Here is an 18,219-nt window from a genome sequence, read left to right on the forward strand (position 1 = left end):
CACAAGTATTCATTAGTAACACGAACTTCAAAAGTATAATATCTTTAGAGTCGTAAGAAAATCAACACTGTCTTCTCTCGTGACTTTTGGAAACACAATTTTATCGATTTCGGAGAGCCTGGAGATTTCCACGTAGCACTTTGGTGTGACATTGCGTTTTGTTTGAGGATCGTACTTGAAGCACCAAGTCTGATTATCAATTAAATCGATTCCAGCAATGTTAAACGCGAGCAATTTCTTTTTTTTCCTTTAAAGCGTGATAATCGAGTACAGACTTTCCAATTGTTTAAACTCTTTGTTGAAATTCCTTTTGTCAAATCCCTTTAGTCGTAAATAATTTCTCCGCTATCCATCTCGAATTGGATTGTATTTCACGCATTTATCGTGATTTTTGTTTTTTAGCCAGCTTGGCTTAGGGTTGTTTTCCAAAGCATTCGGAAATCTCTCATAGCACTCTAACACCCGTGTACAGGACATACAATCATCACTAATAGTGATGATTGCATATCCTGTACACGGGTGTTAGAGTGCTATGAGAGATTTCCGAAGGAAAAAAGTTTATAGTGATTCACTATAAACTTTTTTCATCAATTCAAATGTTTATGCGAAAGTTTTACCAGACTTGAAGCATTATTAATATTAACTCTTTGCCTCACATTATTTTTGAGATGAAGGTAATAAAAAAAAGGGTTTTCATGTTCTGTAAAGGAGATATAGAGCTTTCAGACTACATGTTTCAATAGATGGCGTTAGAAATTTTCTGTAAATTTAAAAAGTTGCGTTAACTTTTTTGGACATACTTTGTAGCATTTGTACTTTGGACATCGTTTGTAAAACTTTTGGACTTAGTTTGTAGATCTGTGAATTAATCTTTAAAATGATAAAATGCGAACCACAAAAAAATCAAGCAAGTTATCACTAACCAATGAGGGTCATGGTTCACAAAATAAGAGGGTCATGGTTCACAAAAGAGGGTCATGGTTCACAAACTGTCATTTAAAGTTAACATTAGAGATTCTATTTTTCAAGGTGAAATCTGGTGATCGGTGATCTGATGATCGGTGACTTTGAAATTAGAAGGGTGATTTCTGCAATTCGGTCCCAAAGATGTGCAATGTTAAATTTTTTTCATTTTTGAACATTTTATATTGTTATTTTGAGAACATTTTTCAAATTCTGCGTTCTTAAAGAATGCAATTTTCAAAAGTTTTATGATCATTATTTTCTCGCAATGAACTAAAGAAATTTGAAATTACAAAAAAAAACCGGTTCCTTTTGAGAAACCTGTTCAGAATTAAAGCCATATAACTCACAGAGTATGATTAATTTTTTTCACAGCCCATTTGTGTAATTATTATATAACACGAATAAGTTTTAAAAAATCAACGTACAGAGAAATTTATAAAAATCTGAAAAATTGTAGATCATTTTTCTGAAAAATTTTGATGATTTGATAAATCAATAAGTTGATAAAGCGTTACATTTCCTTTTTAATAATATAAATTCTTTCGTACACCATAATAAATTTTAATGCTAAGTCACTTCTCCACTTGGTTATATTCAAAAGTTATTTAATTTTGCAAAACTTTGAAGATAGCAAAGTGAAAAACACAAGTGAAAAAATCAAAACAATTAAAAAATGTATTTACAAAAATATTTAAGAGCGCAAGTCAAATCTCTAATAACGAAATGTTAAAAATAAAAAATTGTTTAAAATTGAAAATATATTAATTTATCAATATATTTGTTAGTATTAGAAAAATAAAAACCGATTGCTAGTAAATCTAAAAAGGCTTTTTTCGAAACCAACACGATGAAAATCAAAAAGAATTAAGACTGAGAATTACTCTAGAAAAGTTCAAGAGCTTTTCTAGACTTACTTAATACTCTAGTCGCGATCTAAATAATCATTGTCTTTTTATATAAATATAACATAAATGCATATATATGTAGGTACACAACGTTACATATAAGTAACATATATATAATTAATATTTATAGTTTTACCCGTATTAAACGATGACGAACTATAGGGATATATTTTTAAAGTGATTTTTGCTAAGGCAATTTGTCAGCAAGTTCCCCTTTAACTTCGGTTTCTTTATGATGCTGAACCGAATGCAAAAGGTTTGTTTCAGTAAATTCGGGTGATAATGCTTCAGAACCTCCAGGGGGGAAATTCTCTTTTACATCGCCACTTTTCTCCGACTGAACATTACTTTCCGCACAACTATTGTTTTCAAGACGAAAGTCTTCCGAATTATCTGCAATTTCTGATACGAAATTATCATGTTTTTCTGGAGCGCTTTCTAAACCACGCGCATGTCCTTGGAATATATCAGATACTTCCTTATTATTTTCAGATGGTTGAAAGTTGCTTGTAAAATCATTTAAGATTAGTGGCGTTTCGCTGTTTGTTAAAGTCGCAGTGCAAGAGATTGGACTCAACTCATTGATATCGTTATTCACATTATGAGGATAGCTTTCAATATTATTGGTAAACTTAAGGTTTGTATCTGAAGGAATATGTGAGCTCTCTTCAATTAATACTGTTGGATCGTTAGCTTTATTTAAATTTTCAACAATATTGGATCCAACTACATTTTCATTATCTTTAGTTTGACAGATAACATCAATTCGATTCAATTCAGTTGCAGCACCAAAAACATCCGAGTTCAAGGAAATATCACTTATATTATTAGATACATGCACAATTTCAGTAGCATTATAGCCGGCATCAACGATGGCCGATGCTTCATATTTAATTTCTGAAAGATTAGACTGAGTAATACAAACATTATTGGATTCACTGGCAACATTAGATTCATCCTCAGAGTGAGAGAAATTAGTGATAACTGGTTTAAAGCTGTCAGAGTGATCAGAACAATCGAGTTTGACTGCCGCAGAATTTTGAATTTGAACTTCTTTAAAACTACAGCCATGATCAGGATGATTAGAATTATCTATAACAGGATTTAAATTGTCAATAAGATCAAGATGTTTTAAATCCTTTACAACATGGTTAGATTCGTGAACTTGATCGAGATGATTTAAATCAACTGCAACATCAGAATTTTGAATATGATGAGGATGATTGGGATCCTTCTCAACATTGTCGTCGTTGGTAACATTAGGATGGTTTGCTTCAACTTCAGAAAAGTTATTATTTTTAACATCCTCATCATCAACTGTAACAAAGTTTGAGTTCTGAACATGATCAGCATGACTGGATTCAGTGACAACTACAGAAAGACCAGATTCTGGAATACACTCTGCAATATTTAAGTTAGGAACAGTAAGGTTGCATTCAGTAGAATGATCAGCATGATTTGATTCATTGATAACTACAGCAAGATCAGATTCTTGAATACTATCAACATAGTTTACATTAAGAGTAGCAAGATTGGATTCAGTAGAAGAATGATCAGATTCAGTATCAGAATCATTAAAGAAAGTTGTAGTAAGATTGGACACATTACAGACATAATTAGTGGCTAGATTGGAGTTTGGAACATCATCTGCGATATTCGATTTGGATGGAGTCAGATCAGAACTTTGGTTATGATTTAAGTTATTCGATTCAGTGAAAAAAACTTTAGAGTCCTCTGCAGGGATTTCAACACCATGAGTGGTGCTTTCAAAGTCTACATTAATTTTCTCAGCATTATCAGTAAGATCACTATTAAAGACATCAGATTTCTGATTAGAAAACTCATCTAATAAATTGTCTTTATCATCAAGAGCATTTGACAAACTCCTCATAGAAGTATGGAGTGTGATTGGATTTTTATTTGGTGAATTCATGTGTTCACTTTGTTCTGATGTTGCTGAATCATTTGCTGAATCATTTTGACAAATATGCTCAAAAACAACTGGCAAACTTCCTTCAAAATGGGCTTCTGGGATTTTCTGGACTGAGTCTTCAAAAACTGATGAAAAGATATTGCTATCAGTCTCCTTTATTTTCTAGACAAAATAGTTTATACATTACTATTACCATTTTGTAATTATTTACAAAATTCCTAGATAATTACAAAATTTCAGAACCTTTAGGATTATTATAAATTCTACATATACACCTTGTACAGAAAGTTTAAATGCACTTGCTTTTTTAATGTATATAATTCTTTTAACAAATGATCACCTCATAAATTGATGGGATGTGGTTCGTATTTTTATGTTTATGTATACTAACGGTTTAATTTTACAATTTAGAAAAAAAAATTGTAAGGATATCATAAAAGAGGTGGAGGGTGACAAGAAAATTAGCGGATTAATTAAGCCCTTTCAATTTTTTGAAATAAAATTTAAACATACTTTGATAGAAAAACTCATAACTCTTGTTGATAGATTTTTTCTTGCAATCTTTTTCACTTTCATCACTCAACAGTAGATGAGTTTTTGTATTGGGCCTCAAAACCTCGTATTGGGCGCCCAAAAAAACTGTCAGCTCATGATAAAAACATGCTTAACATGCTAAGCAGACACAATCCAAAAGCAGGAGTCATCAGCTTTGAGTGCAGAAATCAGTAGTTTGCTTGTAGACAAAACAGTTAGTCGTACAACAATAAGCTATTACGCAAAAAAGAATTAAATTCGTTTCATGGTATAAGAAAGCCTATGTTGACATTAACTGATTGTCAAAAACAAAGCAGAACAATGGAAAATGATTATCTTTAGTGATGAGTCAAATTTCAAAATTATTAACAGAAAAAAGAGGAGATTTGTTTGTCGCAAAAATATGGAAAAATATTTAAGCAACAAATACACAGCCTTATTTAAAAAGGTGGTGGCTCTGTCAGCATATGGGAATGCATATCAGGCTCAGATTGAACCAGTAAGGGTATCGTGAGATTTTAGAAAATTTACTTATCTTTAGCTGCGATTTATTCCAGGTTGATCAAAATTGGTTATTTTAACAAGACAATGCTCCATGTCATTTGCATTATCATGAACATGTAATCACCAATTATTTATTTGAAAGTAATATTCAACTCATGAATTGGCCAGCACAATCACCTGAATTAAATCCAATCAAAAATTTATGTAACTAAATGGATTATCAACTAACAAAAAAGCAAATAACTAGTGAAGAAATCCTTAAAAAAGAACTGACAAAATTGTGGCTTGAAATACCAATCAAGATGATTGAAAATCCTATTTAATCAATGCCAAGGCGATTACAAGCATGTATCAAAAACAACAGGGGTCATAGCCCATACTAATATATTTCCATAAAAAAAAAAAATTATTAAAGGCGCTTAAACTTTCTTCGCACTTTCTTCGCATTAATTTCTTGATTACTTGTGTTTAATATTTCATTTAAGAAAAGATATTCTTTTTTTCTTTTAAAGTTGTGCATTTTTCTTAATTAATGGACCCTGCATTGGAATTTCTCTTTGTACCAGTCCAAATTTACCATAACTTACAAAAAAAACAAGTGCGTTTAAACTTTCTGTAAATGCGTATATAGAAAATATATAGCACTATAAATAGAATATGTAAAAATCTTCAGGTTAATAAAAGATTTAAAAATACATTTAAATACAAAGATTAAATTTATTTCAATAAATAGCCATATCTTTACAATGATATATTATATATACTAGATGTCTAACTTGCAGGATTTTATTAGACGAAAAGTGAAGCCGCTTTTTTGTTTAGAAATTGAATCCGCCATTTGTAATAAGGGCAAAAGCTATATCTGACGTGCGAAATAAAAGTTAAAAATGCATGTTTTTGCCTGAATTAGAAATGGCTTCCACGGCTTCACTTTTTGGATCGAAGTTAGACATCTAGTATATATAATATATCATTGTATCTTTAAGGCCCAACAGAGTTAACTTAATTGTGTAAAACATACCATGTTATGCTCATCAAAGACTGATAAAACAGGATTGCTTTGAGAACTGTTTGATCTGAGCAGATCTATATAATGGAATAAAAAAAGAAAAAAGCATTGAAAACTTAAAAAAAACAATTTATATGAACAAATTTATGTTATGAACTCAAAAATGTTAGACAAAGAAATCTAAATGTTTTATTAGCAAATTATTTCAAGATTAACTAACCTGGTGTTGTAACTTTTTCAATAACAATTTGATCATAAAAAGAAGCCTTTGATGGTATAGCAATTTTATTTTTTTTACTTTGTGGAATATACATAACCTCTTCGCATGCCAGTTTCCATACTTGCAAATTAAGTACACAGTTCTCTAAAGCCAGAAGAGACTTAGAGCAAATGCTTTCATCTGTAAATCTAAATGACCTTTCTGTGGCTTGAGACTTGATGCAAATAATAGAGCCATCTTTTGTAATTTCTGTATTCTAATGAAAAACTTTCATTTCTTAACAAATTATTGCTTAACAGAATTTTTAGTGCTGCAATATTAGTGTTTTAAGTTTTAACTTATTTAAAAATTGATAAAATAGTAAAAGCCTTATCAATTAAAGTTTCACAAGACAAGGTTTAATCTCTACCTTAGTGAGTTTGATAGCATCAATAGGTTTGCTATTTCTTGAATACATTGTTTGATCTTGCCAACAACTCAGCTCACATTGATACAGCACTAAAAACTGCTCTTTCAATTTATCATCAACCTGTTTCATAAATGGAGCAAATAGTTAAAATATTAATGCAGTTATAGTAAAACTTAAAGAGGTTCACTTTAATGAGTCCTGATTAATTAAATGTTGAGATTTGGTGTTCCCAATAAAAAATCTGATGCACTACACACTTAAAATGCCCTCAGAGACACAAAAAAAAGTGATTAATCACTAAAAGAAAATGTGTCAATAACAAATAAAATTAAATACAAAATGAAATACTTCTCAAAATGAAATTTTTCTTACAAAAAAAAAACAAAAAAAACACCTTACATTACTAACATAACAATTGCCAAGGAAAGTCTCCTCTTGCATACATATAGGTACAGCTGCTAACTGGCAGCAAAACTGTCCCCATAATTCTAGCGGATGAGCAGGAAACTCTGATGCATCTCCTAGCACAGCAACGCCGCTTGCACCTTTACTACCTGAAAAAATAAAAGTAGATACAATTTTTAAAATAAACATACATTAAAAACATTTTAAAAAAGAAAACATTTACCAGTAAAAACAACTATTTTATTTACCTATCAAAAGATCTTTAGATATAACTCCTGTTTTGATGTCATCAACCACTAATTGTGTATGACCAGCTAATGCAAACTTTGGAGCATTGAATTGTATTGCACGCTTTTTTATATTGAGAGAACCTTTTGAGGGTACTTTGAAACCATATTTTTCATTTGCTGTTATTACAGTGTAATAGAGCTCAAATTCCATTTTAAAATCTGATTGGAGATCTTCACTAAAGAGACCAAATTTTTTTTTTTCTATTTAAAAGAAAATCCAAGCAGGATTTTTCAAATCAATTTATAAAAAACTAATTTACATTTTAATTTTCAAGGTAATAGGGTAAGGCATGGTAATTAGCCTCATTCTTTCATACATTTCCAGTTATTTGCTTAGAACCAGATAAATAATGTTAAACTTAAAGTGTAACTTTTGAAATGACAGATAACACCTTTTTCTTTCAGTGGAAAATCTTTATTCTAAAAAAATATGGAGCACCATAGTAATATTAATGCTAAAAGGTTATAAAAGTTAATATAAAAATGGGGACAATAAACTCTAACATATTTAAAGGATATATGTTCACAGTGATTTAGGGCAATTATCACATATCAACACCATGACTACAATGCCATTTTTTTTGTAAGTCCAGTGCATTTGAAATGGAGCCAAATGCCACATAAATTACACCCATTGATTACCAATATCTCCATGCATAATACATTTAGGCACACAGTGTCATTATTTTCAGGAGTTTAACTACCTGGCATTACTTTCTTTTTTTTTTGATAGCCTTTTTTTCTTTCTGATTTTTATATTTTTAAGATTCTTCTTTCAATTAATTCAAACATGCACCTAATGTTAAACAAGTGAAACCTAATGACTCATGCTACTTTTGCGTTTTCATGAGTTTCAGACACTTTGGACTGAAACTGTTTAAGAATAAAGTCTTTGATGGATAACTCTCCTAAAGATGGTATAGAAAATGAAGCAGGTGACATTGATGGCAGTTTATCTCTTAGTGAAATTGAGACAGAAACTTTGCAAGTACTGATGATTCAAAGTAATGGAGATGAGCATAATCTTAGAGGAGTTATGGGCAATTAGAGTGCTTCTGTAGATGCTATTAAAACTTGAGAACTCTGTCTAAATAAGCATATATCAATGGCATTTTTGTTCAGTGGGAAAATGCATGTTCCCCTGAAACTACTTTTCATTTACTTCAAAAAAAAGAACTCTTAAGGAGGGTTGGATGGCACTTCAGGAAGCCACATAACCAGTCACTACTAGGTCCAAATTCTAAAGGGTGTTTTAATATGATTTGCTTTTACAAATTCTGTGTTAGACCTTTCACCTTTACTGAAACCCCAGCCCAACTTACCCATTGTTATGAGACAATTTGCCAGTTCTTCTTCATGCTTAGGTGTTGCAACTACTTTCCTCCTTGGATGAGAGTTGATAGGTAATTCACCTTAGACTCTCATCAAAAGTGCCTTCTTATCACATATAAGACATGGATGCCTGGTTTGCAAACATCTGCTCTTTTATGACAGAATAGGTGTTTACTATTGTTTGATTATTTGGATAGGAGTTTCTTCCTCCATCCTCTCTCTTTTTGTATTTCTTATAATAATAAAAAAATTTTTTGGACCAAATTAAATTTTAGGGCTATTCAATAACAATCTCTAAAACTTCTTCCAAAAGTCATTTGATTTGGGAAATGGCTGCTTGAAGAGGGTTTATGCTTATGTCTTTCAAATACTTGTTTTTAAACTCAATTATTACATATGTGGAGTGTTAGAACTAAAAATAAGGACTTACTAAATTCAGTTGTACTATTTGCTGCATGTAAGCTTAAAAAAGACTGCTTTGATCAATTAAAACAAACAAGCAGCAGGTTTGGTAAAGTTTTCAACTACTTTAGATAAAACCAGAAAACAGTATAAAAAGGGTTTATCATAAAAGTAAAAAAAAAAATCATTAAAAATTGGTTTTAAATACAAACAACCTTGTGAAATATTCCATGATTTATAAGTAAACATCTATCATATAGACCTTAATGCCTCTCATACTTTATACAATAGTGGAAGCTCTGCTGAAATGGAGCTTAAAGTCCAATGGGGCTAATTACTCCGCTTTACCCTAAATATAATTTTAAAAAGTTTGTTCCCACTGGATTTTACTAAGGTATATGCTAGACCTACTAAGATACACATGAAAATCAAATACTGTCTATTATCTACTATATAATCTATTATATTACATATTAAATATTTTATAACATATAACAATAGTTATTATATAGTATATAATAGAAATATGATATATTAGCTACACTTAATGAGAATAAAATATTATCTATATTATTAATATAATTTTCACAAGATGCCATAGTTTTTTATTTTACTATTACCATAGTTCTTTAATTTCTGGTATCTTACTATTTTCTTCTCCTTCATTACTATTATAAAAATTACTATTATTCAAATACTTTCAATTTTAATTCCTCTATTTTTACATATAATTTATTAATTCACCTTATCTTTCTTTAAGTTTGTGCACATACTATTAATAATTGTTTGTATTGTAGGATGAAATAATTGTTTTTCTTTTTGTTATTTATAACCTTACATTAAGGTGTATACAGTTTTGTATCAAAAGCAATTGCCAAATACATTACAGGTTATTTATTAAAATTTGGAATACATTTAACATCACAGCTGGAAAATCTTATGAACCTAATAATTAAAACCATATACCAATTAATAATAAACTCACAAAACTAGAGGCTCATCAAAGTACATATCTGTGTCATTACTTGTAACTTCATACAATGGAGTGTCTCTAACTTTGTCACCACAACGAATCAATGCAAAAGCATAAAATGACTGATCTTCATATAAAAAAGAAAAAGTAACAATATTTTTTTAAAAGTTCAAATTATATTAAATGCTAACTTTTATATAAATCACATTTATGTAAAACAGAATATCATTCAAATAAGATCATTTCAGCAAATACCAAATATTTAAGCTATGTAACCTAAGCTGAATGCAGCAGCTGTGGAAACTTTATATACATTTATAGAATAAAACCAATATGTATGATGTTTTGGTTTTACATGTTTTGTAAAAGTCAGATTTTTCTACTAGCTTTGATTGAATTTATCAGAATTATTATTAAGTTAATACTAATCATCAATCTCTCCCCTCTCAAATTCTAATCACTGTTTTTAATTCTTTTAATCTGCTATGGAGATCTATATTTGGATTTATATGGAGATCTATATGTCTATATTTGGAATTTACAATTCTACAGAGATTTGGTACATCAATACCAACATCTTTAATGATAAAATATTGAATGTGTGATAAATAGTGAATGTGTGAACATAATGATTTTTTAGACTTAATAAAAAAAAAAAATTACTAAAACATAACTTCCCTGTTGCAAACATGCCAATCATTATACACCTCAATTCTTATATTATTCGCTACTACGTATTTATATAAAAAAACAAAACAGTTATTCGTATTTACTAACTTTTTAACTACTGCTAATTATAAACCTGCACTATAACTTCATTCAGTCTGTATACTGATTTATTGTGCTTAATAGCATTTAGATTATTGTGGTAACAAAGCTAGACAAAAAGTTCCACTGAATTTAATAATTAATTGAAATAACACTCTTCTTTAAAAATATTGAAAAATGAGAGCTAAAACATAAAGCACAGAAATCATTAGAAACACAGCTTGTTACTCTGACTAACTTTTGTTGCCAGGCTACAATAAATACTTTAAAGATCAGGAGTTTATTTATTACGAATTTATGAATATTGTAATACATAAAAAAAAGGTCAGCTCACCACCAGTTTTTCCTGTGAAATGAACATTATCTTTCCACATGACAGGAACCCGAATATCTACAAAAATGTATAAATAGAAGAAAATTAACATTTTTTGTTTTATTATTTCAACTAGGTAAAACTTTTATGCAATGATTTAACAGATTTTATGAGACTATATTACCCATGATGTGTTAAAACTGTTTGTTTTAAATTAAATAGTCAAGCATAAAATAGGTCAAGAGCTTTCAAAAGATTGTGAATTAAAAAGGATTGCTTTGGCTTCATTGAGTATCTAATGATGATTTAAAAAAAGAAAGAAACTAAATAAAAACAAAATAACTTTGATAAAAACAAGTAAGATGATACCTGAAATTGCTACTTGTCCAGTGCATGATTCAGATCGACTAACTGTAGAATAACTAACAGAGAAAAAAATATCAGTCTCAATCTTAGCAACTAAAACACAAGAAGTTAAATATCTTCTGAAACATTAAAGAAACAAAGATTTCAAATAGTAAAAAAACAGAAAGATCTGTTAAATACCATTTTCTTAATGGCTGCTTAAAGAGGGCTTATGCTTATATCTTTTAGACATTTTAAAATATAATAGAACTTTCATCATCTAAACTATTGCTTATACCCTAAACTGTGCTCAACATAAGACATGAAATTCTAAAAGCTTTTTGTGTTATATGGGAAATGTCACTTTTAATAATTAACAAAAGGAAACCAAAACACAATTATTCAATTCTTAACAGAAAAAGCTGGGTCACCTTGAAAATAGCAAAAAACAAAGAATTTAAAATACTTGCAGTTTAAACTTTATGTTTTAGACTTCATCGAACATGTGTAGATAGGTTAGTTAAAATATTTTTCTTATCTTCACAAAAACCTAATTTAGATAGTAATTCTTATACTTTACTGAAAATCATTTCAATATTTACATGCACCTTACAGGATGCTTATTATTAAAAACAAACTCTTCTAATTTCAATTTTGTTTGTGACTAAAAATCAAATAGTTGCCTGTTTTAACTCTCTAAAGCTTAGTTTAAGCTCAAAAAGGCATCTACTGTAAGCAAAGTATAAATTTATTTAGTACACACATAAACTCATATAGCCATGGCTAATTTTTAGGAGCAAAAAATGTAAAAAAACAACTAGATTACATAATAATTATAATAATTTAAGATATACTTATCCTAAATAACGTTCAGAATACTTAACAAAGACTAAATGAATTTTGAAACATTAAATCTAATTCTTGTAATAAGTTTTCAATCTTAAATTAAATAGAGTATTATCACTGATAATATTTAAAATAAAAATTTATACATTAAAACCAGATACTGAAATGAAACTTTGTTATGAATTTTTAACAAAATAATTTGTAATAACCAGTCAAAAAAAGTATATCTGCAATGCAGGCAATAATTTTTACACTTTAAAAATCCAACTTATCTAAGTTATTATGCAGCTAGAGATTAAATTAAAGCAAAACTTTATGAAGATAAAATTAGATTAAGAAATTTTATTTTTCAATAACACTCTGCGTTTGAAATATAGTAAATGTTTACCTCCTACTCCGGTTATATTCATGCAAAACACATTCTTGTTTCTGTTTTTGTAAGGCACACATTAAACCAAGAATTTTAGCATTTATTGTAAGTAAGTTTTTGCTGGTTTCCAGTGCTTGGTTTAATGTACTACATGCAGACATTAACTTCATAGCACCTTCTCGAATTCGAATCTGATCATTCAGTAAATGTTGAACATCATTTTCAACAACACTGCTAAGTCTGATCATCTATTTAAAAGAATAAACTACAATTAAATAGAAGGTTTATATAGAACTAATAAAAGGTAAATCCAGAGAAAACCCATGTGCTGTGATAGTTATATCCTTCTTAGGACATCTCCCAAACACCCTACACATAGATTTTACCTTTAGGTCCAATATTGTATTCTTAAAGTTTTTCTGTAACTTTTACCAAAAAATGAAGTTAATAGAACGACTAAGGTAGAAATGACTAAATGAAACATATTTACAAGGAAATAGCTAGATTAACCTGTACAGTTAAAAGTAGATGAGATTTAAGGTAACAAAATCAAAATTTTGTTAAATAATGTTTTTAAGGTATTAAAAACTGACTTTACTAATTTGGTTTTCTAATATTAATATATATATGAGGCCTTACTTTACTCTCATCGCCGTCAGCCATTTTTCTTTTTTTATGTAAGTTTTCTTTTCCGATATGTAGTTGACAAATAGTTATTTGTTTACTTGCTTCGCTCACTGAAATATGGTTACCATGCCCGCGAAGTTTTGAACCGAACTTTAGTTCCTGCTTTAAAATCAATGACTGGAGTTCACTCTGTCCATTATTCTCTGCCAAACTTTTTAACAAATTATAACGCCTCTTAGGCATAACTAACGTTGTTGTGAGTGCAGCTAAAACAAAAGCCAAGTATAGATAAACTGAAAAAGAAAAGCTGAAGCGAAAAAAAGAAAATAGTCATTACAGATTTTTTAGACGACGTCTGAACTTTAGCACGGCGACGAAGACAAGTGAAAGTTTTTGAGAAACAATCACATTCTTTCGCACCGCACTTTTGTATGCAGTTATAATCTTCCCGTTAGAATTTAGAATTTCTCCAGTTATCTTCAATAATTATCTTTTTTTTTAAGTAATAAAGCGTATCCGTGAAAATAATTTATGTTGAAAATGAAAACTAACGCTGTAATTAGTCCTATGATTGTAGTTCTTTTTAAAAAATAATGAATATTTATTTAAATAAATTATATATTTTTAAAACATTTAAGTTGAAAAAAAATCCTAAGTGACCAAAAGAAATTTTTTCACGGGAGAAAACATTTATTTTGCGGTCATTTTTCGAATAAGGCTAGTATCTCATTACCGCATGACTTTACTCTGCTTATTTTATGATCCATTGATCTAAACAACAACAAAAACGAAATAAAACGTTCTTCAGTATTACTGCCAAGTGTATTCAAAATGATGTATTTGCCTAAACTAGTAGTAATTTTCATGATAAATATATGAAAAATTAATTTCATACCGATATATTTACATCTAAACCGATAGGATTGATAATATATTTAGTAAATAGCTTTGCGTTTTTATTGCTAACAAATTGTATGTACAAATTGTAACTACATAATTTGTTCTGCATTTTTAGTTGCCTGTCGACAATTTTCTTGTTAGATATATATAAGAACTGCGCATTCTTTTTTTTTTTCATTTTGATAAGGATAATTTGTAAATATATATCATATAAAATCTTCAGAGAAGTCAACTATTGTGTTTTTAAGAAAATCTTTTAAAAAACAATTGCTAATTTACAAATTAAAAGCGCATGCTTTGTAATAGCAATAACTACAATAATAAAAAACTATTTAGCAGTAAATAACGTTACAAAATAAAAAAATTCGAAAGACTCCCGATTGAACATAATTTAGTCTTATCATTTGCTTTCAGCACTTCTAAATATTCAAAAATATTCCTAAAAAATATTCATAAAAAATATTCAAAAAAAAAATATTTAAAAAACCCCCATTTTCGTTACACAGAAGTGTATCGAATCATTGTACGCACAGAAGAACCGCAGTACGAACTCAATCACGAACGATCGCAATTGACAAAATCGCTCTTAATCCGAAGAATTGTCATGTGCTTGCCGTTAATAAAAGAAGAGACAAGTTGTACTTATGCTTTTTTTTGTTTTTTTTTTAAATAATTTTTTGAGATCATAAGAAAAAAATTGATATCAACTTTGTTCGTTTTAAAAGAAGAGCTTTTATATTGTACAATAACAAAATTGGACGGCAAAAGTGCATTAACACCCAGAATTTCTCTTTGTATCGTTAATAAACAAATTTGTAGCCTCCCAAAGAGACTTTAGGGGAAGTCGCATAACCCCCATTTAAAGCGGGGGTGGTGGGGTGGTGGTGAAAAATTCACTAAAGATACTTAGAGAATCTCACATTGGATGTTCTAGGTGGAACAAAAGAAAAGTCTTGTTATTGGCTCCTCAGAAAAAATCTATTTTCAGAAAGTCGATTTTATGAATATTTTTAACATGACAACATTCTTCGTTTGGAATTAAACAACGTAGTATAAAAATTGTTATTTCTTTAAATTGTTTTAAATTAATTAGATTAATAAAGTTTTGATGTTTTCATTAATTTAATTTCTTTTGTACTGAGATTTTCTTTAGATGAATTTGTTTTGCAATAGAATTAACACTGTAGTGTAACATGACATAAAACAAAAAAAAAAAAAAAGTTGTAAATAAAGAATTCATTTTGCACGTGCTGTTTAAAAAGAATTCTCAATTTATATTGAAAATTAATTTAAAATGCAAATTTTTTGTTAAAAAATTATTATTAAAAAATCAAAAAAAAAAAAAAAAAGGTTTTTTTAATATCGAGTTATCGAGTTATCGGGAGGTTGAGCGTTTAAAAAAAAAAAAAAGGTATACAGAGTAAACATATGCATTATCATCACCAATGAATGAATATTTTACAATAATAATTCACGAACTTTGCTTACATTAGATATGCGACATTACATATGCTATCTAATTAGCCTCTCTTTTATAATTCAGCCGAATTTCGAAACGAGAATGAGCTAACTACCGGTTTTTATAGATTGGTTAAATAAGATTTGTACTGTATATTTAAATTCAAAGAGAATTTTTAACTTATAATTGACTGACAAAGATGTTCATTCCAAAATCAAATATCATGCCTGGATTGGTTTCCTTCATAACGTGCAGAAACTGTTAGATGAACTGCTGCTTTATTTACTTTAGGAAAACTTTGATACCAAGGTTTCTCTAAGCATGTAAATATTTCTTTCTTGGATTGGAAGTCATCCATTAGGTCAATCTCAGAACCTCTTCACTTCCTGATGACACAAAAAGCAGTGAACAAGATTTTGGATGAGTGTATCTTCCTAAAGCTTAGCTGTGCAATTAAAGTTTGAAGATCTGAGATATTTTCAAATAGTGAAAACTTTTGAGGAGACGGAATACTTTTCTTAAACGAAATGTCTTCGTAGAGCGCAATGCGCTCTACGTAGCCATAAGCTGCTCAGAGCGCAATATTGTACACGCATGCACAACTATTTTATTATAACAGTGCGATTTATATTTCACAACAAAGGTGGTTAGATAGGCGATTAGGGTAAGGGTTAAAGATAGGGATAGGGATAGGGATAGGGTTAACATCAACAAGATTTTTAAAAAAAAAAAAATTTAGCGCATGCGTACAAAGTATTGCGCTCCGAGTAGCATATGGCTGCATAAAGCTCATTGCGCTCTAAGTAGCAACGGCCTTTCTTAAAACATCAGAATTTCCGAAAAATTAAGTTTAGATTTAGCGCAATATCATTTGGTTAAGTGACGGTGAATTGTGCAAATAAGAAAAAGTTTAGCAATGAAAAACATCCGTCATGTTTTTCATTGCTAAACTTTTTTATTATAAAGCTTCTCAAAGAAATGAATTGCGCATATGAATAAAAATGGTACTTTTCAGCCAATATAGAGCATTAACCATCTTCATTCGCTGGTATTTTTAAAGCTAACTTTTATTTACATAATCTGTATAAGTCTTTAAGAAATCTATCTGAATAAAATTTGATATAACATTATTAAAATGAAGGGGGGTGATTACAGACCAACTTACTAACAAAAAAAGATGATATAACAAGGTTAAAAGTACCTTAGGCAAATATTTCTTCAAACTTTTTCAATGCACTTACCTTCCCCTTTTCTATCCTTATATAACACGTCAAAGATGTTGTTTTTGCTTTGTAGTTTTGAAGTTTGCAAATAAAGATTGATAAACATTTTATTGCAGGTAGTTGTTAGTGCTACTTGTTCAATTAAAATGTCTTTTTTTGTATTTTTTTTTTAATTGAGGCGTTACATAACGTTTTGTAACACCTAATGGAAATCATAATGTTCATAATGATGCGTCCATCGCATTACAGGAGGAAGAAAATTATAATTTTAGCTTTTCCGCTATCAAAAGGACTTTAGTATGTAGACTTAAAAGCGTTGAATCAAAGACAGAAAATATCCCTTAAGGAATATTTTCTGTCTTTGATTCAACATGCATATTGATATCAAATTTGATATCAATGGCATCTCGTTCTATATATATATATATATATTCTTTTTGCAATATGAATTGGATTGTTATGTTGCTGAATTGCTCAAGTATTACCTTGCTGATTTGTGTAAGTATTACCTTCTATTTCCTTCTCTGTACATATTCTAATCAAGGAAGCATCAAGGAGTTGGGTCGGACCGATCATGTCGCTACTGAATTAGCATAAAAATCTAATCTCAAGAAGCCATTGGTTCGTTATAAAATGAACAATCCTTAGCGATGAACAACTCCGAACTGAAACATAGAGTCGTTTCAAACCACAATAAAAACAAAATCAAATCAATCGATTGTTTTATTTTTTTTAACGCCACAGTAAAAGAAACAAGTGAAACAATCGATTTGGTCCGTTTTTTTATTCAACAACTGAAAAGTGACCCTTAAATTTCCATCAACTTTTTGTTCAATGTCTTACTCATGAACATAAAAGATAACAAATGATTTCTATGAGTTAAGTTTAACAACCATTTATGAAATTAGGATTTTGCTCTTAAAATTTGTTTTCAGCAGCCGACATTGGTGTTATTCGAAAAAACGAGTCCATTTTAAATTTCGTTAACTTTTGTCTGCCCAGCAAGTAAAATCAACGTCGCAAAATCAATTGAGCAAAATCAATTGATCAACGTCGATCAACGTTATTTCAACGTTGTGTGCTTGCTGGATGTATACTGGGAATTGAACAATCTTTGTTTCAGTTTTAAGTAGTTTTCTAAGGGCATATGTACCATAATAGTTTGCATTTTTACAAACAAGCAAAAACCGCATGAACAAAATCAGCACCTCATTTCATGAGGCTAATTTGTAATAAGAAGAATGTTTATGAATCTCATAGTTAATCAATCAATAAGAAAATATGAATTAACTCAATCTAACGAAGATGAACATAATAAAGCATTTAACAATGAAATTGTAAACATTAAAAAAAGATGTAAAATAAAAAGCAAAGCTGTCTAATGCATCATTTTACTGTAATATAATTAGATATTAAATTATTTTGTAATTTTTTGAATTTTTTGAATAAATTATTTTGTAATTATTTTGTCAATTACTATACTGTA

At 29.3% G+C, this 18,219-nt stretch overlaps 1 protein-coding gene across 3 annotated transcripts; it reads right to left on the reverse strand.

Moving 5' to 3' along the window:
* Positions 1-2,040: 2,040 nt before the first annotated feature.
* Positions 2,041-13,613, reverse strand: LOC145202263 (rhotekin-like). Of its 3 annotated transcripts, none has more exons than XM_090081721.1 (12): positions 13,489-13,613; positions 13,164-13,417; positions 12,543-12,772; positions 11,333-11,385; positions 10,985-11,041; positions 9,895-10,009; positions 7,134-7,351; positions 6,880-7,034; positions 6,481-6,600; positions 6,072-6,327; positions 5,864-5,928; positions 2,041-3,966 (listed from the first exon to the last, which is right to left on the reverse strand). In XM_090081721.1, the coding sequence occupies exons 2-12, from the start codon at positions 13,392-13,394 to the stop codon at positions 2,059-2,061; spliced, it is 3,408 nt and encodes a 1,135-aa protein (XP_089937847.1). In that variant the 5' UTR covers positions 13,395-13,417; positions 13,489-13,613; the 3' UTR covers positions 2,041-2,058. The 3 variants fall into 3 exon arrangements, with proteins under 3 accessions (XP_089937847.1, XP_089937848.1, XP_089937849.1); XM_090081723.1 differs by lacking the exon at positions 2,041-3,966 and adding an exon at positions 4,318-5,019; XM_090081722.1 differs by lacking the exons at positions 5,864-5,928; positions 6,072-6,327; positions 6,481-6,600; ... (6 more) ...; positions 13,164-13,417; positions 13,489-13,613 and adding an exon at positions 4,318-5,019.
* Positions 13,614-18,219: the final 4,606 nt, after the last annotated feature.

This window comes from Hydra viridissima, unplaced genomic scaffold, assembly GCF_058129835.1.
Source record: "Hydra viridissima isolate aposymbiotic clone 2 unplaced genomic scaffold, HvirCarnegie_v1 scaffold_3, whole genome shotgun sequence".
Classification (NCBI taxonomy): Eukaryota; Metazoa; Cnidaria; class Hydrozoa; order Anthoathecata; family Hydridae; genus Hydra; species Hydra viridissima.

Coding starts and splice junctions, on each gene's coding strand:
- LOC145202263 (XM_090081721.1), bottom strand. CDS start 13,394: ATGCCTAAGAGGCGTTATAATTTGTTAAAAAGTTTGGCAGAGAATAAT. Junction 11,386..12,542: donor GAATATAACCGGAGTAGGAG/GTAAACATTTAC, acceptor TTTCTCTGTTAG/TTATTCTACAGTTAGTCGAT. Junction 3,967..5,863: donor TCTTTGATGAGCATAACATG/GTATGTTTTACA, acceptor TATTTTGTCTAG/AAAATAAAGGAGACTGATAG.